The sequence below is a fragment of the Pelodiscus sinensis genome, chromosome 4 (genome assembly GCF_052426305.1).
Source record: "Pelodiscus sinensis isolate ZL-2025 chromosome 4, ASM5242630v1, whole genome shotgun sequence".
NCBI classification, from domain to species: Eukaryota; Metazoa; Chordata; order Testudines; family Trionychidae; genus Pelodiscus; species Pelodiscus sinensis.
In genome coordinates, this window is record NC_143055.1 from 55,768,902 (window position 1) to 55,794,739 (window position 25,838).

Below are 25,838 nucleotides of genomic sequence, written 5' to 3' on the forward strand. Positions count from 1 at the left end.
AGTGTGAAACTATTTAATAAATGGTCAGGTGATCAGTCATGCTTAAACAAGTGTTCACTTCAAGCATTAGACTGTGGAAAAGATATTACAAAATAGTCTAATGTTCTGATCTGGTATTCTTTGTAGTTAGGTTATCAATAGGTGGCAATGATTTTAGATGAAGCTCAGTAATATAGCTGATTTTTAGAATGTAATTTTTGCTAGTTTTTTCCTATTTTTATCTGTTTTGGCAAATTGTTTCCTGATGAACTGTCACTGCTCTGGTTTTAGTTAAAGTTCCACATATTGGGCTAGACTGAAGTGTGGACCCATTAACTACAGTGTACATTTTCCCTCCTTTTCTTACTGTAGATTGACTTAATACAGCAGTAAATTCTATTTTCAAAAGGGGCTTGGCCCTGAGATCTACCTTGCAAACAGGAGGAAAGGAGCATCTCAAAACGCATGTAAGTACAGTTTTTCCATGTAAGCTTATCTGGAGAACACTCAATTCTAATAATGTTTTTTAAAAAAAGCTTTTGAAATTGACTAGCTCTCGCTAACACTTAGAAAATCCTGAGATGCACACACTACAGGGAGCCTCAGACCCCCTTCTGGGTTAATATTTAAGAAAAAAAAAAGGTCTTTTATCATTCATCCCAAATCACCATATTTCTTCTTGTGTTAAATGCATATGCCTGAACTTATGTGATGCCTAGTTTGTTATATTCAGGCACATGAAAAAAATACTGGGCTCTTACAATACCTCAAATAACTCTTCACAGTACGGCCAGGACCACTATCCTATATTACTGCTGGGGAAGTATGAAGACTTGGCAAAACTCCTGGAGGACAGAGGCAGGAGACTTGGGTTCTTGCTATTCCACTACTATGCCCTGGACCTGTCTGCCTCATTTATATACCTTAGCTATCCCCTTAACCTGTGGTTTACTCCTTTACTTAATCATTACATCTCGTCCTTTCACAAGGTCACTAGCAATTTAAAAAATGAAGACAAACCTAAAGTTGTTGGGTTTGTCTTCACTGGCAAAACGGTTTTTAAGCTCTAGTTTGTGAGGACTCAGTGGATGGGTAAGGGATAGTTTTGACCTCTTACAGCTACACTGCAGTAAAAACTAACTCTGGGTAACCCCCTGTTCTATAAAACATGTCATTGGGATACTTTAGTCAGCTAATGTTTTATTTTATAGACTAATAAAACATGTAGATGGTATCATGGGCACAGCCCACTTCTTTGCTGTGCCTATGAAAGCTCATGATGCCATCTACGTGTTTTGTTAGTCTATAAAGTGCTACTAAACTCTTTTTTCAGTTCACCTGTACAGACTAACTCAGCTACCCCTTGAAGCTAATCTTTTACTTGTTAGCTTTGGCAAGTTGAGGGGCAAATTGTTTTCCAATAAAGCAAGAGCTGCTGTCACCTGAGGAGAAAAACTAGAGTTTTATTTTAAGTTCTATAGCAGGCTATATTTACTTGTGAAACAGGCTTCTAGCAAGCATGCTAGTAATTTTTTACCTTTAGGGGGGCTGGACTAGACAATTACTGCTTTAAAAGGTGGTCATGCACCTGAGATCTTTGGTCTTAACACATGAGCCTCTTCTGCCTATTCTGAAATCTCTTGCCCAAGGCTGTGACAGCTTCACAAGAGAGCTAGGCAATAGTTGATTGGACAGGGTGCCAACACTGAACAAGTATAGTTTACAACAGATGCAGGAAGCATTAAGTTATTTTCTGGCTAACAGTCAGATAGGACTAACTAATGAGAAAAGGTTATTCCTTTGCAGGGTGTTTTTTAAAAAAAAAAAAAACACACACACACACACACACACACACACAACTTTACTCTCCATTTTTTTTTAAAGACACACAACTTTCCTCTCGTCATAAGAGGTAAGAATAAGTCTCAAAGGTTATGCTCTGTCTCCTGTATTTGTTTCCTAGAGTTTTAGGGTATCTCCACGTTGTTAATGCTAAAAGAAATTTTGACTTAAAGACTTTGGCATCTCTCTGGGCATTCTAGCAAGTGACTTGTTTCATTTCTAGGATATTGCTAGACTTTACACAGTCCTGCTCCTGAGAAAGTAAAATAGGTGAATTTCTGAATGTTTTAAGGCTTGATGAAGGGCTCTTTAACCATAGTGTTTACCATTGGAAATCAATAATTGCCCATATACAGACACACATCACTTAGAATATAACTACTTCCAAAGGAGCTAGATAAAATAGGGACCTACCTAATGTACTTTTTTCAAAAATTATTGGATAAGTCTTAAGTTCTTTGAATAATTATGTATACTAATACACAGGTAAAGAGTCAGGTTACATATGTTCAACCTGAATTTGAATAATCAGGATCTTAGATCTATTCATCATCTACAACTGACAAGCAAAACTGTTTGTCACCTTGAGTTCCATTGAATAGTGGTGTAGGCTTGGGATTAAAAATGTGGTATGTTATCTGGACACTGAGAAGCTCTTCTACAATGGGTTTGTTCCTTCATGTGGAAAGTTTATCTGTTATTAGACTACTTAGAATGAAGGAGGAAAGTTTTCCATGTTCTTTAAATTTACACAAGCAGAAAGGCAAACCAGTAAAAAAAAATTTATTTTTAAACTCATGTCAGATATACATGATCCAATTTTTCCTTAAACTTATTGAAGAAAAGAATGCTCTAAGAAATATTTTTAAGCCAAGTTTCAGCCCACATCGGATTTTACAGTTAAGTTATGAGTATTGTTTTCCAGGGATTTATAAGTGCTGACACCACTTGAAATACATTGGTAGGTACAGTGCCTTAAGTGGGATTTTAAAAAAGAGGCAAATTAAGTAAAATGTTCCATAGAGAAGTCACTTCACTTGTAAATTTAATCTATGCAGTGTTATCACAAGCTTGAATATATTACAATTTCATAATTAGACTAAGCACTGCTAGAACTTTATACAACCATGCAGTTTCTGAAGTGCCAGCATTTTTATATCCTAGATGAAATGTTTGGTTTTAAGTGCTTTTCAAGTTTAGTTTTCCCCCTCTTTCTCCTGCCCCTTTCCCAAGTCTGCTGGAAAAGTACAAAGAAGCACAAGATTTAATATATTGCTAACACTGACTAGGTAATCATAGAATGTTCCTGATGTGAAAAACAACCCCCAAGCAGAAGCAGACAACATTCTATAAGCATAAGTTGAAAGAAACTGTACTTACAAAACAGGATGTGCATCATCTTAAAGAAGTGTGGACCAGGACAAGACCAGACATTCACTGTGGCTACCTTAATTCAAAAGTGTAAAATGTTGTATCCATCTCCAGCAACACAGAGCAGTTTGTTTTAACTCAAGGGGAAACTTCCGCCAAGTGAGATTTGCAAACACTTAGTAAAATCTGCAGTTCATTGTGGGGGAAGGCAAATGTGCTGTTATGTACTTCTCCATACAATTCTCTTGGCATCACTGTTGAAAGTTAAAACAAGGGCACCACCCTTAAACAACCAATACAGTTTCTGATTTCAATGAGGTTTTGTTAAGATATTCTTTTATGAAGAATCTTGCCTCATTTTTTCCAAAGAATGTCATCCTACTCCCCCCCCCCCCCATTTTGGCTTTCAAATCCTTCATGTTCCATTAGATCAGGAGCCTCTTCCTTTCCCTACAGAGGCTTGGCAGTTAATATGCTTTTCTTAGGGGAAAAAAGTGCTTGTCTGGGAGTTTTTCAGCAGACAAGAGGATTAGGTCTCCAGAGAGGTTCATTCTAAACCTAGTAATTTCACTGTACCAAAAACCATAGAATTAAGGGAGTTGCAGAGACTGTCCATTTTAATGTTCCATTATCACTTTACTTCCCTTTTATTTTTGCAAAATGTGGTTTAAACTTGTCTGTATCCTGAAAAAAAATGCAGTGCTACCATCTTATTAGACTGATGGGCTACAAGTGCTGCAGATGAATGGGAAAACTAAACATTTATGAACAGTATTGCTGCAGTTTCAACTTTGAGGATCAGACAATTTTTAGAAAGAAAATCACAATTACACCAAGACGGCAGGTAGGGACACTGACAAGTCAAAAGAAAACATTTCCTGCCATCATCTTACTAAACAGAAGCAGAAAGATGAGGTGGAAACTAGCCTATAATACAAGTGGCAGTTTCTCCCCATTCCCAGTTAAGGGTAACTTTGATAAAACATGCATATTGACAGTTATTAATGAAGTACATGTCCATGTATATTCTCTAGCTTTTGTCCTTTATTATACACACAGGAAAGGTGGCAGCATCAGACAGACACACACACACACACACACACACACACACACACATTGTGTTACACCTACTTCATTCACACCACACATCCAGTCTCAAAGATGTCTGTGAATAACGAACACATTATAGAGGTTGTGGTCTTTATCTATAAGCCCCTGAGCTTTTTAGAGTTAGGTGAAAAAGGCATTGAACAAGATTTCCCTTGCTCTGTAAGTGCGTTGTGCAACAATGTCTATAGTTATTACTTTGAAGTCTTTTTGGAGGAGAAATATAAAGTCTTACTTCTATATTTTCAGTATTTTAGAACAATTTTCCACACCAATAATTCCAGTTATATTTCAGTCATCACACTTAGCTAATATAGCTCTTGCTCCCATGATTGGTGTTCGGATCAGTTCTGCAGATCACAAATCAAAAGAGTTTATGCAGTCTCCTTCATTTCAAAAGATGTCATCTTGGTGCTACTGTAGGAGCAGAGAAGGAGCCAGAATTCCTTGGCGACGGAGAAGGCAGTGGTGAAGTAGGCGACACTTTCCTAGGGCTGCACATGTCCCCATTGTGTAGCTTCCATAAAAGTTCTTCATTTTCCATTGAGAGGCGTTTATTTACTTTTGATTCTTTCTCTAGAGACTCCTGTAAAACTGCCTGCTCTGTGGAAAGTTGCCTGCAAAAATAATTGTATGTAAGTGGACATGAATCAGTGGGAAAGCTAGAGCATCTTACATCATTTTGTTAAAGATAGCTTTTTCAAGTTGCATGAATGCTTGCTCAGGTATATTCATTCCTTATCAGGATTTTAGTGCTTTCTCTCCTGGTGAATATTACCAAACAATAGTAGCTGGGGGCTACAGGCTTGCCCTTATAGATCCAGCTCACAACTTGAGTTTTGCTCTAACTTGACTCCCAACCACACAATTCTTTAGCTTGAATTAAGTGGTGCTTTAACTTCAAGCTAGTTGAGCTTTGGAGGAAGTGGGTATTAAAGCTAGATCTGGTAATGGAGTGGCTCCAGGCACCACAACTGACTTCCTGCAAATATAGTTGCACTGCTATTCAAGCCACTGTGGAGCTCGAAAGTTTCTGTTTGGTCACTCACTTGAGCTAGGCTAGTGAAGTAGCTCAAATACAGTCAAGCTAACTGTTGCAGTGAAGACAAGCCATTAAAATGGCAGCTTGTGCTTTTAACAGAACAATGCTGGATGTAACTGGATATTCCGTAGTTAAAAAAACTGCATGAAAAAAAAACCACACTTTTGCACCTGCATTACTCCACAAGCCAATCATCATTCTATGACCTTCTGAGTCATTTAAGGTCATCTTAAAATTAAATTATTAGTTAAGACATCTCTGTTATGATAGGACTCCTTACAGAGATGTGCAAACTGTGCAAGTCTTGCCCAGCAGAGAATCTGTCAACTTCTTTTTCTTCATTCTATGCTCCACAGTGGTTTATCTATTCATTTCTTGCACTTCATTTCTTTCCTGAGTATCCTTTACTTCCCTGGTAACTATGTTAATCAGAATTCATGACACTATGGGCTGTAACTTTCATGGGAACAGATTCTGTTATCAAATAAGACGGTCATGATTTTTATACATGGTCATCTGTTGGTTCAAGGAACTCCCACCCACACATACCCATTCCTTAAGCAGAATTTTACAGAGGATGGAAAAATGAGCATCCTGTTTCACTAAAGATAGGATATCTTGCAGTGTTAAGGGCATTTTGTAAATCTACCAAAAAATACTGATTTATATACTGAATAAAGTCTGTTTTCACAAGTTAAGAATTCATGGAGTATTTTTCACCTTGAACGTTCCATGTGTTTGTCCATCCGAGCTTTTAGTTCTTCATTTTCCTGCTGAATTTTCTTTATTTTATCATTCAAGCCTGTGTTTTTTTCCACCTTTTAAAAAATGAACAAATTATTGATGTAGTATTTAAAAAACAGATTAATGATAGGTACTTGCCAGTTATATGCATTACTAACCTGAAATTGAGTTTTACACCAAGTACAAGTTGTACTATTTTAAGATGCACCAAATAATCTTGAGGAAAATGTAAAAGTGACATGAAAATGATTTCTTGCTCATTAGTAGGCCAGTCTACTTTTTGCTTCTTCAATGGGCATTTTGCCACTCTTGCTTGATTAGCTGCCCACTAATAAAAGCTGAATCTACTATTGGCAGCACTTCTCTCTACATATAGCATTACAGAGTGCTGAGGCACTTGTTCCTAGACTATATTTTACACAGTGATCTAAGGGGACAAATTTAAAAAAATTCTCCATGAATAACCAGCTGTCCCTCACCCTTCACTACCATCTAGAAAAATCAATTCTTTATTAGCAGAAGTGACCCGATCCCCATCTAAATAAATCACACCTGCATTTTCTGAGTAGTATCATAGGAAAAAAAAAAAGCTGCTTTTTACAAGAAAATCCTCAATGGATTCAGGGTGGGTGGGATTTCCAAAAGTCAACATTTTTAGTCAGAAGAGACGCTGTGCACACCAAGTCTTTAAAGCCCATGATTACTGACACATCTAGGATTTCATAAGGACTTGTAAATCATCACTGGTAAATGGCAATAGTTGGCTTTCAGACAAAATATAATAGCTGACTGAGACTATGCTCCCTGTTATCTAAGCCTCTTTCCTCTGCATTACATGGCAAGATTTCCATGATGATGATAGCTGAAGTATTTCAGCAGTTCTCAAAATGCCCTAACCAGGATCAAGACTTCCATCATGCTAGATTGAGGGGAGGGAACCTTTTTTGGGTTGGGGCCTGCTGACCCACAGAAAAATCAGTCAGGGACTGCACACAAGCAAGGAGGGGGAAAAAACCCACAAACCTTCACTGACTTGGCCCCTGACTGAGAAGGAGAAAGACACTCCTCATTTCCCTCACACACCAGAATCGAAGGGGGCCTAGGCTAATTGATTGTGTGCCCTAGCCCTACAGGGTGGTGAGTACCTGAAGTGCCAGCACAGGCTTCCCAATGCTGTGGGGGGGAGGGCGCTGAGCCTCAGGGGCCGGATCCAGGCAAGCTGCCTTAGGTTTCCCATGCCTGTGCTAGATGCTGTACACACATTATAGGAATTCCTGCCCCAGAGCATTCAGTGTAAAAAATCCACAACAGTAAAAAGGCGCACAAAACGGGGGGGAATGAGGGAGTCCTAGAAGTTTAAGCTATTATGGCTTTTTAAAATTATTACATCAGATCAACATAGGCTTTAGGTGGAAAGGAAACCCTTACTCAATCTCGCTGTCCCAAATCAGAATCTTATATGTAGCAATCTTAGTCCTTGGGCAAATGCTACATGAAATTTAACCTGGTATTTGTCAGGATCAGGGATTTTATATTGTGGACAGTAACTAACTAGTACAGATCATTTTTAACAACCCCAAACAAATTGGAACAGAAGTCTAGAGATTTGAAAAGCTGATTATGCCAATTGGGGGTTTTGCCTCATTCCTCTCCCGCTTGAGTCAAAAGAGAATATCAAATAGCTAGCATTTTACAGAGAACCCCTAGAAAGTCTTCATTTACAGGATTTACAAGTTAAATTGCCTGGAAAGAAGAAATGGGCTTTAGAAAACTGGCAGAAGTTTGATCTGTGCCTTCATTCACTGTTTGTTTCTCTTACTGTATTATTCAGAAAACATCTCTCCCCAAATCACAGGCCAGCAGAGGTAAAATTATACCTGTGACATTAGCACGTATCTTGTGCCCCTTTTCATTTTTTGTTTGCTTTTCATGTATGGAGGTAGCTAGTGGTTAAGCATGATTAGCACAAATTCACTATCAAAATCTTATAACTTAGAAAACAGTCCCTGACAGAAACATACCTGTTTTTCCATCTTCATTAGCTTTATATCTTGCTGATGTAGTTTCTCATTCTTGATCTCCAACACTGCTTTCAAACTTTCCAGTTCTTGTTCCAAATACATAATCTGAGGGTTTTTCTAAAAGGATTACCATAAAAATTGTGCTCATTTCCCAGAACTTCAAACTCTCAATATATTTTTAAATATGTACATAGCAAACTTGCAAATTAAGTATTAGTAGTACATTTATGAAATCAAATGGGACATTGTTTTGGGTCAAAAAGAAAAGTTAGATTTTTCTCCCCCTACTCCAGAATATTTATTCTCCTCTCCCATTTCATTTGTCCTTCAGCACAAAGAGCAAAAGACCCCCTTTGAAAATATAATTTAAGAAAACTCTATAAAAAGGTTAATATTTAAAGCCCTGTTGAAGAGAAAAAAGATGATTGGCCAAATCACTCTGCTGTAACCTGTGGTGGCTAATTAGCTAATTTACTCTAAGCCAATAAGGGAGTAGGGTGCGAGGGAGCTGCCTGCTACCCTTGCTGCAGCTCTGCAGTTTAAATGGAGGAGAAGCTCAGCACACAGGCAGCATGGCTCTTACTACATTTAAACTGCAAAGCTGCAGCAGCATTAGCTACCAGCAGCAGCTGGGACTGAGCAGTCCCACCTTGTGCATGCTCTGGGACTGCTGTGGCTCTGCATTTTCAATGTGGTGGGGAGCTGAAAAAGGGAGACAGAGCAGCAGCAGTCCCGGAGTCAGCATGAGCCAGGACTATTTAGTAAATGTAGTAAAACTTAAAACGCAGAGCTACTGCATGGTTACTTCTCAGGGGCAATGCAAGCCAGAATTAAGCAGTCCCAGTTCACGCCAGCTGCAGCACTCCTCCTCCCCCGCTTCCTTGCTGCCTCTGATATGAAAGCAACAGAGGAGGGGAATGCAAGTACAGGCAGTCCCCGGGTTACGTACAAGATAGGGACTGTAGGTTTGTTCTTAAGTTGAATCTGTATGTAAGTCGGAACTGGCGTCCAGATTCAGCCGCTGCAGAAACTGATCAGTTTCAACAGCAGTTGAATCTGGACGCCAGTTCTGACTTACATACAGATTCAACTTAAGAACCCCAGGCATCCCCAGTCCACTGCTGCTGAAACTGATCAGCGGCTGATTCCAGGAAGCCCAGGGCAGGGGCTTCCTGTAGTCAGCCACTGGTCAGCTTCAGCAGCGGCTGACTTGGGGACGCCTGGGGCAGAGCAGCTGGGGTGCTGCCCTGCTGGTCCAGTAGCACCAAGGAGCGGTGCTGCGTGACCAACCGGCAGCACCCCACCTGCTCTACCACAGTCCCGGGGCTTTGCTCCACGTCTCCCTGGTCTGCCGGGGGGGGGGGGGGGGCGCACTAGCTGCATGACCCCCGCCCCAGCAGACCAGGGACATGGGGAGCAAAGCGGCAGCGGGGTGCCGCGCCTCCCCGGCTTTGCTCCAGGTGTCCCTGCTCTGCTGGAGACGGTCCCCAGCAGACCAGGGGCACCCGGAGCAGCTTTTCTTGCCCTGGAGGTCGAGGTGGCGGGACCGCTGCGTTCTGGGTGGTCCCGCTGCCTGCGAGCTCTGGGGCGAGAGAGCCCCGTTCATAAGTGCGGATCCGACATAAGTCGGATCCGCGTAACTCGGGGACTGCCTGTAGTGAAGCTTAGGCTTATCAGGTAGTAGAGTCACTATTTATCTGGTAGTCACTTATATCCCTACCTTGAAGAGCTCAAACAAGTTTTCTTGCATATGAATAACTCAAAAAGTTGAACTTCAAAGCTTTGAACTCTCTACATATATAGTTAATTCCTCGTTGACACCAGTTAGACAGTAGCACTTTTTCATTTTCACACTACTTTTGGTTGCATAATATACAGTTACATAATATTCAAGTATACTAACATTGCCTTGCTGCATGGTATGACTTGTATCTGCTGTAGCATGCTTACTATATGCTTAGTACATGATGTGTATCTAAAAGAGTTATTTTGTGACATTAACCTCTAACAGGTCCTCTCTGTGGTAATGAACCCACTCCTTCAAGAGCTGCATAGCAAAATACTTTGTGTATGCTTCACAGCTGAAGTTACAGGCAAAGAAAACCTATTCAATCTAAATCAGTCCGTAGGTAAAAACTGGAATGAAAAAGAAGCCAACTTTTTTTAAACTAGTTGTGCAACCCGGAGTTGTTTGCGTATTTTGCACGAACCATCATGTATTGAACTGAGTACCTTCATTACCACATCAAAGAGAAAAGCAGTACAAAAATCTCTTCTCCCTACTCTGCCTCCCTGCCCCAGTTACATGCATCTTTGTGGGATACAGCCCATATAGACTTTGAGGGATAGGATGAAACTTGAAGTGAAAGCCTGTTAGGCTAAAAATGGAGAACTTTGCTAAATGCAAGGCCTTCAGTTGACAACTATATATTGCAGTTAAGGATAGAGCCTAATTAATCATTGTATAACTTGAATGACTGGCCCACCTGTGTTTAATGTCCACACAAAGCATGTGGATCCGTCTATTTAGAATGCTGGAGAAAAAAAACTAAGAAAATTTGGACTCTGATCTCAGAAGGCCAAGAAAGGAAGGAAATGTGCACTCCAAGGACAGAAGACAGTGATCCCTTCCACAATGTTGCTCGGTGACGAGAGAGAAAAAGGTCAGCCTGGACATTACTGTTTTTGTGTTTTGTTTGGTTCTCGTTGCGGGAGAACCAGCAGTTTTGTTAAGTTTTATACCAGGTTATTCAAAATTCAGATTCATAATCCTGTATGTGTCGGAAAGCAACTTTTCAGCAAGCATTTCTCTCCCCTCGCTTTCCCAAAAGCAGATTTTTTCAGATGAAATGAAAAAGACTAGTTACAAATGCACTATGACATAAAAATGCTTTGACCGTTTAATCCTTGTTGCTGAAAAATCTGAATCAGAGAAGTCTCAAAAGCCTATAGATCACTCAGCATAAATTACTGCCACTCATGTTCAGGCTAGTAGCATGCGAGAAGCATTTCCAGCTGCATAAAAGACACTGACCCTACTGCTTCTTCAAAATACTCTGTGCCTGAACATTCATGAAAAAAATATGGTCCCAATCCCATAGAATCCATCCATGCTGCCTTCTGGCCTGTATTACACCATAGATCCAGACAGCTCAGGAATTGTACTGTGATTAGTTCCTTCCACTACACTATTAAGAGGCACAAGGAGGGAGGGAAGGAATAAATGCTGCTAGGACTGACAATGATTGCCACTAGACTAAACCAGTAGTATTTCTGCAGTTTACAAAAGAAACATTTATAGAAAAGCCTTCTACCACTTTGGCTCTGCAGGCCTCCAAAACCTATAACACTGTTCATGTCTATGACTTATGGGTCTTGCCAGGATATATGGTGGTTTCAGGTTTCGTCTCTCAACCCTGTGCTAGTCCTATGGCCTCCTGACCAGTCTGTAAAGGAAGGACAGCATCTGGCTCTTTAACCTTGTATTCTAACTTTCATGTTCAAAGTAAATCTTAACAAGGACAGGTAAATCTCTGCAGGGAGACCACATGTCAACTAGAAACCTCTACTTCATGTCAGTAAGTGAACTAATGGGCACACACCAGTAGCTGCCAGAACACAGCATATCCATAAGCATACAATTGTGTAACATCTTCAGAAGCAGCCTGCTACAAATAGCAAGAAGCAGACAAGCTGATAGTTTGCTACAGCAAACAAGTGGATGGACTGGTCTCACAAAAAAGAGAAGTACTTGATTGTCTATCACCATTAGAGTAGTCTGAAGAAACTTGGAGTCTGTGCCTGATTTTGTCTAAGAAGAAATGACTATGAGACAAGTTGGAAATATTGACCAATATCCCAACCCAATGCAAGAAAAAACTGCATTCAGAGGGCACCCTCCTTAAAGCATGAACACCACAGACTGACACCAGCTTCTGGAGAAAGGACAAAAGAAATGTTATATGATGATTGTGTAGTTCATCACAGATATTGTCATTAAGCATTGCTTAAATACATCCCAAAGAATGAGCTTTTTCAATGTTCATTCTTGAACTGTCTTCTGTTAAAAATTTTCTGAGTAGGTTGAGGAGATATTATATATTGTTTGTAATGGGACTTGAAATTTTAATTTCCTCCAAACTAATGCTTTCCTTAGTTTATAAACATTTCAACTTATAATATTCAGATGAACTGTATGAACCCCCCCCCCCCCCACACACACACACACACTTCACCATGGTCTGGTGGCTGTCCTGCAGACCAAGCAAGGGACACGCATACAAAACTGTAGCTTCTACAATATACATTGCAATACTCGAACAAAAAAATGCCTGCAAAACAAGTCATGCAATGAAAAAATTATAAGAATATTTGACTGAAAGCAATGATTTGTTGAACATTCTATCCTAACAACTTCAAGAAATACCAGCTATGCAGTACTTTTGGAAATAGTCAAGCAGGTTGGACCCGAAGTTAAAAGACGCACATGGTTGTCTTACTTATACAAATCAGTTCATACTTCTGACAGTTAACTCTGCTTGAACTACAATACCTGCTGCTACTTGGTTACCAATGGTTTAAAAAAAAAAATCAGCAGCTGTACATCTTTCCATTTTACCCATCTAATGTGTAGCATTTCTACTGGCCTATGAACATTTGCTGCTAACTGAATACTTAATAAAGGCCCTACCTGTAAGCAACTGTTAGGAATACATATGGGATTTCAAGTATTTTATATTTTAAATAAGTTTTGTAAAGGCAACAAATTGAGTATGTCAATAACCCATCTGAAGAGACAGAACCATGTAACAAACAGCAACATAAATTTCTTGACAGTGTATGAAATCAGTTACAATATGCAAAGAAAAACAGACTTATTCATGTGCATTTTAAATTAACAACAACATTAGGCTCAGTACTTACAAGATTTGCTTTTTCTTTGGCTATTTGTTTTTGCTCTTCCAACTTTAGCTTCTCATTTAACGAGTCATTTTCTCTTTTTAATTCCTCAATTTTTTTCTGAAACAAAAAACATGGTTTAAGAGGTAGGCCAGAAAATGGGTATATCTCTTTCAAAAAAACACCCTGCAGGTTTTGGAATTTTTGTAAAATCTTGTGCATCACGCTGCTAACAAACCTCTAATGATTCCTGTTTCTCTTTAAATGAATCTTCAAATGAATTTTTTTCCAATTCATGGGCATTCTTGAGCTCTGAAATAAAAACCAGAATTTCAGATTCTTACAACACTGCATAACAAGTTAACTATATTTTAGAGAACTCAGTTAAAAGGGGATATATGCAGTCATAGTCAATAAGAATTTTAATTAGAGCTACTAATATTAAGCATCATTACTCTGGCTTGCAAACAGATGAGATGTCCAAGTGATTTACCTTCTAGGCATTTATTGACTGGTTCCTCATATGTCTAATACACTATATGTAAGTTTGCTCATTAAAATATCTGCTTCTATAGTACTTAGCTATATGAAATGAAAAGCTATTGGAACTGCGTATGCTGAGCACATTGTTGGCACTCAACTGAATAAGCATGCCTAGCAAACAAAAGAAGAGAAAGTTGTAATTGAAGTATTTGTCTAAGGAACGTCTGAAGGAAGAGGCTCATTATCTTTGTACCATTTCTTACTTTCGTGAAATATTACATACTATTTTGTCTTATTCCTCCTGCTCCCTTTGTAGTCAATAAGAGCTTTATTACTGATTCTAATATATGCAAAATTGAGCCAATATAAAATGGATTGTTAACGGATTAAACATTTGTTGTCCAGGTCTAAGGCTCAAAACTACTTGGTGGATTGCAGGTTATCTTAAAGAATTTCCAAATACTGACCAGACATTTGTTCCTTCATGAAAATTGAATTCCAGACAGTTTCTGAGCTACTAAGGAGAGTAACAGTCAACCAAAGAGAGGCCTTCCTAGGTCAAAATGGGAATCACTGTATCTGGATTTTTAAATGCTGCCAATTTTGAGGGCATCCATAAGCACTTAACACATTCTATAGTTTAAGTCTCTGAACTTGTGATTTTGAAAGCAACCTAGAAAATGTAGGCACCACTTTCACTAAAGAATTAGGAAAAGTGTTTCTAAATCCAGTGTATTGTTTTCAAATCTCACCCTAATTTTTAACTCAGAAGATTTTACATTTAGAATTAAGAAAGAATATTTAGTCCCAAAATGAGAACCTCGGGCCTTGTCTATACTTACCTGGAAGGTCAAATTAAGATACACAGCTACTGCTATGGTAATTGCATAGTTGGATTCTATGTACCTTAATTCGACCATCAGCACCGTCTCCACAGTGGGAAGTCAATGGGAGCAAATGCTCTCTTCTGTCTTCCCTTATGCCAAATCAAGGAGTACCATCATCAATGGAGGTGCCATTGGCATTTGATTTAGTAGGTATTTACTAGACCCACTAAATCAAAACTTTGGGAAATTGACTGCCAAGCATCAATCTTCCTGGCATTGAAGACATGGCCTTCACTAACAATTTCAAAAGTTGTTTATTACCAGTAATAATGGATGTTGAATGGATATATTTGCTCTCAAAACATTTTTTAGCATCCAGCACTGAGAATTATCTATAGCATATGTTTATTTCATGAAGGAACATAAAACCACTTGCCTGAAAGAGAGGATTCATATTCTTTTTTCAACTCATCTATTTTTTCTGCATGGCTGGTTTCAAGTTCTAACTTGAAGTTTTCATGTGTAAAATTTAAGTTGTCAACCTGCAAGATGATAGCATGATTTAAAAAACACACACGCGCACACCCTCCCCATGTGTAATCCTCAATTAGGAAAAAAAAAAAAGAAGTCACCGAATACGTTTACCCTTCCCCCTTAAATAAACAGAACTGTGAAAACAATTTATCAGGCCAAACAGAGCAATCAAGTTCTGAAGATGACAGGCTCCCCACTTAGAATAGCTCCAAATGTGGAGACTGAACTAGAATTCCCCAGCTATTCTTAACTGTAGCCATCAAGTGGCCTAGGTAGAAGTATGTTCTTTACTTGGTTTAAAATAGCAGGGAGAGCACAACAAATTTTTAATCAGATTAACAGCTCAGGGTAACACTATAATAAAGCTCAGGGCTGCATCTGAGCTGCCAAACTGAGGCTTTGTATACATTTACCAGATTAAAGTGCTGCCACAGCAGTGTGGTTATGGCACCAGTGCTGGGAGAGATGATTAAAAAACAACTCTGATGAGGGGCATTGCTCCCAGTGCAGCGAGTCTATCTATGCTCAGGACCATCCTTAGGATATATGGGCTCTACGCAGCTCTTATGCCTTGTGACAGCCCAGGGGAAAGGATCTGAAGATCTTTTAGAGACGTGCTTCTATAATCTTCAGCAGCACATTAAAGCAATTTTTGAACTAACAGTAAATTCAGAAACTGACAGTACATATCTGGGGTTGGTAAATCTCTGTTCTGTTGCTTCATTACCACTTAACTAGCTCCATCTCAGTTTGTGTTCTGCTAATATATCTTGCAGGCTTTCAGTTTTAAATTAACTAAATCGCCTATGGAAGAAGCAGAGCCACACAGCAGGGGAATGAAGAATAAGTGGTTGGATATTAAGACCCAGTGGTACCCCAGATTTCCGGGTGTCATATGCAGCTTCTATTCTATGTATGGGTGAGGATGGCCCTAACTACACTGTCACTTGTACAGCTTTGACACTTGCTGTCCTTGGCGGAGGAGAAGAGGGGGTATGATTTTTCACAAGAAAGTTTCAGTGCAGTAACTTGCCAGTGTAGACAAGCCCTGAATTAAATAATCTAAGATAGGAGGAGCTAAACCATATACAGGGCTTTGCAGGTAGGAAAGAGACTTGATATTTAATCAAAGCAGTGGGGCATTTAACAGGCTTAATACCTACTTTCAAGCTGGCAAATGTATTAAGTAGTTCAGATGACACAATCTGTTTTACTGTATCTCAAAGCTTTAATCTTCTTTAAATGACCATTAAGGCTACAGGAGCTCGATATTGAATTTAGAACACATTTCTAGTTACCCTATGTATTTTAAGCACTTCATTAACATTTAAGTATTGGAAAACTTTTTAGAGAAGTGATAGAAAGCATTTTGTTAACAAGATCAATTTGAGTTTAATTTTAGATGAAGGTAAATCATTTAAATAATAACATTAGAATAAATTACCATAGAAAGGAATAAATTATTGCTAAACACATTTGCTTAAATTGTACAAGATGAAATTGCTAGAAAACTTGATGTAGCTGGGTTACTCATATCTCAAAGAAAGCTTCAAAAGCCCTAGCAAATGCCTCCAATTCAAATACCACAAACCTGCTCTTGGAGTTGCGCTTTATATTTTTCAGCTTCTTCAATACAGATACTCTGTAGTTTCTCACACTCTCCAGTGTAAAATTGTTTAAGTCTTTCCTCCAGCTCTGTCAGATCATTTTGGTGTTGCTGATTTAGCTTCTGCACGAACCCTTCATAAGCAGCTTGTAATTCATTCCTATCCCTCTCCAATTTCTCACAGGCTGCAGCAGTGGTTACTAAAGATTTAAAAATGAAGAGTCAGTAATTTGACTTGTTGAATCCAAATCAATTTCACAGAGCTTGTCTACATTATAAGTACCAAAGATAGCGGTGGAAAAACTACAGAAACTTCAGGTTTAAAACTAATAAAAGAAAGTTCTTCTTCACACAGTGTGTAGTCAACCTGTGGAATTCCTTGCCAGTGGAGGCTGTGAAGGCTAGGACTATAAGAGTTTAAAGAGACGCTAGATAATTTCATGGAGGTTAGGTCCATAAAAGGTTATTAGCCAGGGGATAGAAATGATGTCCTTGGCCTCTGTTTGTCAGAGGCTGGAGAAGGATGGCAGGAGACAAATCGCTTGATCATTATCTTCAGTCCACCCTCTCTGGTGCACCTGGTGCTGGCCACTGTCTGCAGATCGGCTACTGGGCTAGATGGACCTTTGGTCGGACCCAGTACGTCCGTTCTTATGTAGAACAGACATACATGATACAAAAGCGGCGAGGAGTCCTGTAGTTGATCCTCATCCTCCCTGATTGGATCCACCTTGTCATCTCCAGCCTGAATCTGGCCTGCATATTTATACCTGCCTCTGGAAATTTCCACTACATGCATCTGACGGAGTGGGTCTTTGCCCACGAAAGCTTATGCTCCAACACTTCAGTTAGTCTATAAGGTGCCACAGGACTCCTTGCTGCTTTTGCAGATTCAGACTAACACAGTTACCCCTCTGATACAAAATATAGTTTACTTGTCAAATGATTGCCTCTTGAAGCAATCTGCTTTCTGTAAGTGTTCTTGGAAAGTATTACTGTGATAATTTAGTGCTTCTCAGGCAGAGTAAGTTTAGATTTAGACTCTAGTATAAATATAGTCTATGTTATACCCCAAGCATCAAAAGTTACAGCGATGTAAATGCCAGCATACACAGAGCTATGCCGATGGGAGAGCTATTTCTGCTAACATAGCTTATGCCCCTTGTAGGGTTGGATTTTTATGCCAACAGGAAAGCTCTCTCCCATTGGCATAGAGTCTTCATCACATGTGCTGCAACAGAGTAGCTGTGTCAGTACAAGTGCACTGCAGCAGCAGCGCTGTAAAAAAACAGATGGGGCCTTAAAATCAGAAAAAAATGGAAAGCATTTCATGTACAGTTGAAAGTGACCAAGTTTATCAATGGCATGTTTCTCATTACAGAATTTTACCACTTCACTTAATTTGATCTTATTTCACTACTGCCGTGTTTCTCAAACTGTGGGTCCTGACCCCCTGGGGGTCACGGTATCACAAAGTTTGAGCACCCTTGTACTACTGGATTCCTCAAAGTAGTGTATCAATCCAATGTATGCATTGGGAAACATAATTAGCTTAGTCTGAAGCATTAAAAGCCCTGTTTCTCTCAAGAGGAATACCTATTGAACACATTAATTACACTGAGATAATAGGCAAGTGATAGTTTCTCCACAGTAGTATCAAGCAGATATCAAAATGGCATCGAACCACATTGCCAATATGCATAACTCTAAGACCTCCAAGTCAATAGGATCTCTGCAAACACAGAATCAGAGGCTCAGAGATATGGACACAAATCAGGTAACTGTACCTGATCTGGCTGCTAATCCAGTACAGTAAGGGCAGCAGCTGGACAGTATTCTGTACACTGCCCTTCCAGCATGTTCCTTCCCTATCAGCTTTTTGTTCCCTCAGAAATCTTGGTTAACAGTCTATGAATTGTTTAAAATATATTTTGCAGCTGTCAATATGCAGTTTCCCAGGGACCCAGGCATTACCACTATGCCAAAATCAAGAGTTGTGTAAACTCTTTTGCGTTTTCAAATATGAAGTGAAACAGGAAGAAATATAATGTAGAACATGCATTCTTGTGTATTTTCAACAATGGAGTACTGTATTGCCAGCTGTGTGCACTATCACGACTGCTTTAGCCAGTCAACTCAGAATTTTTGAAACCCATATTATACTTGGCTACATTCTAAAGATACAGCAGAAATACAATGAGATTATTATAAGTTAGTTGCCCAGTATGGAGAACAAAAGCAGCTTTTTACAGAATACAGAAAATTCTTAATGTTTCCATTAATCCATCTTAAAGAATTAAATTTCTCTTTTCCCTGTATTGAAAAGGTACATTGCATTTCTACTTTACACTGACGTACCTATACTTACGACTTGCTTTAGCAGAGCAGATTGGTATATAAATGTTCATAGCTCAGAGCAAAAGGGTATATGCACCTCCAAACACACCTCCCACACATTTTTTCATCAGTAGCATGGTCTGCTGAATAGATTCTGCCCTATACACTTTCATATGTATACAAGTAATCTACTATATATTTGAGAGAGAGTGTGTGTCTGAGTGTTTGTTCACAAACTCTTCCTAAACAGTAAGAGCTAGGACCACCAAACTTGGTATTCAGATTCCTCTTATCAAAACTTACAGCAAGGTCAGGGTTTGTTTGTGCCAGAACAATGGGATGTGCCTGGAATACAACGGTTTCTTATAAAAACAGAAAAGGAGGGGTCTCCTAGTGGGCACAGTTATACTCTATAAAAACCACAGAGGAGTGGGTGCACCGGTACGTGACCGACTAGGGGTGGGGCTCTGGATGTGGCTGGCCACCGTTCATGGGTAAGGTTCCCGTGCTGGTGCTGGACATGGTTGCCCCACCTTTCCTGTTCTGGACTGATGCCCCACAGCCAGAGCCCAACCCATTCCCTCCCACTGGCCTTCAGCCCCAGAGCCAGACAGTGGGGAAGAGGGTAGAGAAGAAGTCCTAACCCTGGTGAGCCTGAACCCATAGCCTGTGGGCAGCCACAGTGCACCCAGGCTTCCAGCTCTAGGGAGCTGCCCACTAGGCAACACTGCCACAGCTAGCCACCAGCCAAGCACCGCATGCCCTAACTCATGCACCTCCTCACTTCCTGCCCTTATCCCCTCCTCACCTTCCAACACTGCAGCCCCCACACCACAACCCTGAGCCCCTCTCTAAGAAACCTGAGCAATGCCAGGTTGAACTTCTCTAGTCCAGCAACATCTCCGGTCCACCACGATTTTAGTTAGCTGGATGTCCACTTATCATGGGCATGGCCAAGTTTCCTGAGGTCCCATAAAGTTTGTTTACAGACACCAGTCCTGGCTCTCAGTGTTCTGTACTGTTATTTATCTGTAATTTACCCCTAAATCTCTTCTAAAAGCCCACTAAGCAGTGGAAGTGTTGGTAATCCTGCTAGACAATATTGACCTCCTGGGGTCCAGCAAATTCTCTGCTTGGTACCAGTCAGGTCCCATGGGTGCTGGACTAGAGAAATTCAACATGTAGCACGATTTCAAGGGAAGATCAAGTAGGACATTTGAGTCACAGCAGCAGAGTATAGTTCTGATAGTGAAGGCTAACCACTGAAAGCTATCATATAGGTCCCATTTCCATGCAGTCTCAAGGCTTATCTAAGCTTTTACACAGAAATCTGACAAAGGATACTATAACCCTGGAGTAGCTGGAGGTAAGAACTTAAAATATGTACATATACCACAGACACTTTAGCACAGAAGAAGAGAAACCGAAGTGTCAGTGTATCGAAAGTATACTTGATTTAAATACCTTCTTCCTCCCTCCCCCAAAATTTGTGCTCATCAGCGTGTTGAACAGCAGCATTGGGGCTATATTTTTTGTACATGCATTATATGAAAAACATGTCAGTGTCACAATTTTGCTTGAACCATATGGAATAAGATGTAGTATGTTAGTCAAAGTGTACGACTGACCCATCTAGTTCAGAATTCCAATCAGAATGCCTTCAAGTTTTGTACATCAGGTTCCTTACATCTTTACAATTCCCTTTAATGCCTTAAACACAAAGGATGTTGAGTAAATGAATGACTAAAACTTGCACTCTGTTTGTAGGTTCTGTATCCATTAGAGTGGCTTCTCTCAGTCACTTAAGTGAGTATTTACATGAATTAGCCCTATCTGCAGACTCCAGCAGCTTGTGAACTCCATTCATCTGCCTGGGATGGCTGCTGCTAAGAATTTATTTTCAACTGAACTTTTCACCATCATCACAAGCTGACCTGAAGAAGATCTCTGTGTAAGCTTGAAATCTTGTGTGTCTCAAACAGAAGTTGGTCCGCTAAAAGGCACTACCTAGTATATCAGAGACAAGGACTGGTACAGCTACAACACTGCATAATTGCCCCAAACAGACACATTTTCCTGATCATTTCTTACAACTCATCCTGATTTCACATGCTATTTTAGGAAGAAAGTGGTCATTTACCAGCATTAGAATTCTTTCAAGTCAATCTTTATTCCTAAATTACAATAGCTCTTTCCTTTGGCAATCCAAGCTAAACATTTGAAATATTTCAGTATCATGTCAGCTGCAAGCAGTGTTCCCTGTAACCTGTGTGCTTGGGTGCCTGCCCAGGAGAGAGTCAAATGCCACTGTGCTCATTAGCAGAATGTCCTCAGCTGGCAGCATGTGTTTTTACTGGTGGTGCACACATGTGCATGCCTTGATGCAGATAGCAAAATTTATCCCACACAAGGATGGAAAAAGTTAGAGGAAACATTGGCTCATACATATGCCAATCCTAAAAACTATTTAATAAAAAAAGTTATAGAAGGTTACTAGATCATATCCATACAAGTGATTGCAAAGTCCTTAAATCAGTTTTGAAGCAGTGAGGGATTAAACTGCTAGCTTGCAAAAGTCTGGAATCACCCAAAGAGATTGGGGGTTATCAGTCCTTGCTTAGAGTCTCTTTGTTAGAAATCCAGATCAGAGAAAATGAAGCAGGAAATGAAAACTAAATGGAGATAAGTCTCAGGTGCCCTTTTATATCCTTTGCCATGTGCATAGAATTTTACTGTCTCAAAGCCCACAGCTCAAATGCATGGAAAATTCCTGGTTCAACAAGAATCCAGGGTCACATCAGCCTATCATTAACCATTACATGCTTTGATTCTCAGAGGTATCTATTGCCTATATTTTTTCTGAGGCATACACAGGACAGGCTTACTGGGCAGGATTAATTTCTTCAATGACCCATTGTGAGCTGAGTGACCTTAATGGACCACCAACACAACTATCTGGCTTTGATATAAACTCTACTGGGGTAGGGGAAGAAAGGAAATACAACAGGTGTAAGATTAAAGGACAAAGGTGATATGTGGATTTAGACAGCATAATCGTATTTGCTAGACTAACTTTTCTTGTGACACGTTACATGATTTGCGATTTCCATAAAACATATAGAGTCTAGCAGTGGTAGGAGATATAGCCAGTTCCTTTCTTATAGAAACACCACACTCATCTTGAGTAAAGAAAATTGAAATTCATATCAAGTATTAGATGTACAATAGAAAAAAATTGAGCACACATGGATCCAGTGCACATGTGGGTCAGAGAAAAGTAGAAAAGTCTTCGGGAAGGCACCCTCCAGCATTAAATGTAAAAATACACTTCAAAACAGCAATCTTATGTACAAACATTGTATTTTGGCTACTGCCTGTTAAGGTGCTCTTGGAGCATCTATAGATCTGGAACAGTAGTGGATTCTTGTGGGAAGTAAATAAAACAAACTAGTAAATGGCTATAATTTACTGAAGAAAATGATTTGTTTCGAAATCATTAAATTTATATATTTTAGCCCTTAGTTAATGTACTTAAAACTGTGCTTATGTTGGCTCTTTCTGGGACAAGAAGAGAGACTTGAAAAATACTTTCATGAAAATGTCTATGACTTAGGCACAATAGCTGAACAAGTTCAATTATCAGTCTGATGCATATGGAAGGCAAACTAGATTTTATAATGTGGGAATCTAATAAATAGTTTGCAAGCATTTATTATTTGAATTACTTTAATTGATAATATGAATTGAATCTCTGGGTAAGAAAGAAGAGTCATTGACTTTCACAAGCACTTCTTAATGTAACATTTATCATGGCTGCTGCAGACAGATTCACTTTTCTCCTCTAGTAAGAAATATTCATCTGGAAGTCAAGCTTCCTGAAAACTCTTCAGAGTGTAATGCTTAGCTGGAACCAGGAAACTGATATTCCAAGATAGCATCTCTCAAAAGTATCCATGACAAACCTTGGGTGTTTTTAGTGAGGAGTTGGCATAGAATGCTTACACTTCAAAGCTGGGGGGCAGAGAAGTGGGGACAGATATTTTCTTCGCTTTAGATAATAAAATTGTCAATGCCTTGTGACCTGCCACTAATTGAAAAACATGGTTCCAAAACATTAGCCATATCCCAAGGTTCACGCCGGGGGGGGGGGGGGGGGGGGGGGGGGGGGGAATGAAGCAGCGTAGCAATCAGTTTTGGACAAAAACTGGCAGCAACATCCATAAGTCAACAGAATATGAGGTTACCTAGGCTCTTAGCTTCTTATTTCCAGGAAAGGAGTTGGGAAGGAAGCTCAGGTATAAAGACATTTTTTCTTTGCTTACAGTATTCCCAGTCCCAAACATTTACAAATTCAAGAGTCAAGCCCTCAGTTATCCTGCAGAGAGGGGAGTAAGTGAACTACTTGTGTCAGTGCTAGAAGGGAGCCTGGCTCAGCTCCCACGAGATGGTCAACTCCATCTCCACATAATGCTTCATAGAGGGCTAGGATACAATGCTGGAGATGTGTACTGGATCTGAGTGGTTTTCTTTGGGAGCAAGAAAAGGTTTCTGTGATCAGTAGTGGTATGAGTGTTTCAAAAATAAAGTCTACAAAAATTATTTAAAACAGGTAAATGTTATGCATCCTAAGTAAAGGGGTTTGATACCAGCTCCACCTATAATAGTGACAAGGAGGATATACAAAATTGTGGTGAATGACTGGCACTCAAGTGCCAGAAAACAATAATGGATGTGTCCATCTGAAAAATAAAATATATTTTACTTCTAGTTACTAAATACTGTGTTCCCTATACTAACTGCTGAGTCTCCAAGGCTTAAAACAAATTGCCATAATGTTACAAATGAAACTGACTGACTTAATGGATAATTGGAAAGCACTTCCTTTCATCTCTGGGTTTTGTGGCATTTAACTCTGATTACATCTGTGTTCTGTGGATTTGTAACCGTGCATAGTTCAATCTTTCATTGAATATAATGTGTTAGCATGGTTCAAGTATGGATCTGTGATGGAAAGTGCTTTGTGTTGGAAAGGGAGGGAGGGAGAGAGAGAGGAACAATAAACCACAAAGGGAAACGTGACAGAGGTTACTATGACTGAAAATACTACAGCTAAGAGAGGCTAGCCTTGACATTTCTCATCCAAGCACGAGCAGTATCCAACCTGGTCTGTATTACAAGTTTTTTTCAGTGTAACTACACTGTACAGAGGTGTGAAACAACTCTGCCCAGTGTGACAGTTACATCAACCCAGCTCCCTGTGTAGACAAGTGATATGCCAAGTGAAGGGCTTCTCCTTTCAACAGAACTACCATTTCTCAGGGTGGTGAAATGCCTACACTGATGGGAGAGACTCTCCTGTCATCACAACTTGTCTCTTCACTAAGCACTACCCCACTGCAGTGCTGTGTTAACAAGCCCTCCCTTCCTATGAGCCCCCTTCTTCCAAAGTCACCTTACACTTCGTAGGCCACACTTTGAGCAGAGGAAAAATCCTGGTAAGTGCTTCCTTTATCAAAGCCTCCAGCTAATACTTGTGTAGAGCCCAAAATGTTGACATTCCCACTATCTTCATTGTTACCTACTTTTCAGAGGGGGTGCCTGACTAAGACCTCTACTCCCTCAGAAGCTCAAAACTCAAATCACATGTAGCTTTGTGTCCAGATTGATTTGTAGTCTTTGGTCATGTCTCATGTTATTGCTTATTATAGGTCTATCTTGCCCTCTTCTTCCCATCCACAGACCTACACACTGCTGTCCTATATGAATTAGAACAGTTTCTTTGGATACTAGGAAAAACGGAAGTTGCATTACGTATGGTATGCATCCTTCACATTCAAACAACTCTGCATTGTATTATTTCACATTTCAGTCTGAGCTCTTAAGTCATCAGGTGATTATTATGGCACTTCCACTTTTCACTGATCATTTGTGTTCAAGAGTGAACTTCAGGATGTATTCACCATAGTTTTTTTTTTTTATTGCTATTGTAGCGTCAACTGTGCAACCCTAGACAATTAATATGACTTTTATGGTAAGATTTACACAAAATCAACTACTACAACTGCCAAAGATTACTTTGCCAGACATCCTGAACTTTGGTACTACAAATTCAAATTACTAACCAGATGAACAAGAGCTAATGTGGCTATTCATTGAAGGTGTAGGTGCCCTCTCCCCCGTTTAGCATCCTCTGTTTTATTAAATATGTATTGTCCAAAATATTGTTTAAAATGCCAAGTGTCCAAGTATTGCAAGGGAAGGCGGATTCTTTACTTAGAGGCAAATTAATCATCTGGATCATTCAAATAATGCAACTGGATGAGCATTAAAAGTAATGGAAGAACCAAAACAGTGGATCATTTGGAACACTTTGCTATTATTCTCTCAAATTAAAGAATCCTGGTGAGTGATAACTGCTCCACAACTCTCTCATCACCATGCTATAAAAACAGAGATCAGAGTTCTACATGCAACTGTACCAGGGATGTTATCCACTGGCTCTTTCCCTGCTCCTCTGTATTGGTTGGATTACAGTAACCATCACTACAGTGTCTTCCTGAACAATACATAACTATGACAGGAAAATTCAGTGGCTTGCAAGTGGACTTCTTGTTAAGCAGTGTGAGGAAAGAAATGTTCACTTTTGTTAGTGACCTGGTATAGTCTAATGATAGACAAACCACCAATCTGAGGCGAGTCTGTCCTATTTATCAGCAGTCTGTCCTAATTTGGTATTCTCAGCTGTGATCCACCGAAGCACAGTGGCAAGTTTTTTTTTTGGGGGGGGGGGGGGGGGGAGGGGAAATAAACTACTCAACTCCCTTTTAGTTGAATAAGCTAAAATTGTTGAAGCTACTTTTGTGGGCTGTTGGTACACTGGCAGCAGAAGATTAAAACCAGAGGTAGGCAATAATTTTCAATGGGGGGCCAACTCCCAAGAATTTGGTAAGTGGCTGGGGCGGCACTTTATTATATTAATGGAGTGCAGGGTCTGGGATGGAGACTGGGTACAGGAAGGAGCTCTCGGTAAGGAATTAGGGTGAAGG

The 25,838-nt window shown here is 39.8% G+C and overlaps 1 protein-coding gene across 7 annotated transcripts in view; it reads right to left on the reverse strand.

The window, feature by feature from the left end:
* Positions 1-2,587: 2,587 nt before the first annotated feature.
* Positions 2,588-25,838, reverse strand: part of MTUS1 (microtubule associated scaffold protein 1) — a 192,158-nt gene continuing 168,907 nt past the window's right edge. For all 7 annotated transcript variants that reach the window (XM_075931169.2, XM_075931164.2, XM_089777883.1 and 4 more), the window contains 7 exons: positions 16,441-16,655; positions 14,752-14,857; positions 13,244-13,317; positions 13,030-13,125; positions 8,107-8,223; positions 6,062-6,159; positions 2,588-4,916 (listed from right to left, as the gene is read on the reverse strand). In XM_075931169.2, the coding sequence (XP_075787284.2) occupies positions 4,703-4,916; positions 6,062-6,159; positions 8,107-8,223; positions 13,030-13,125; positions 13,244-13,317; positions 14,752-14,857; positions 16,441-16,655 (920 nt within the window). In that variant the 3' untranslated portion in view covers positions 2,588-4,702. The remainder of the gene's footprint in view (positions 4,917-6,061; positions 6,160-8,106; positions 8,224-13,029; positions 13,126-13,243; positions 13,318-14,751; positions 14,858-16,440; positions 16,656-25,838) is intronic.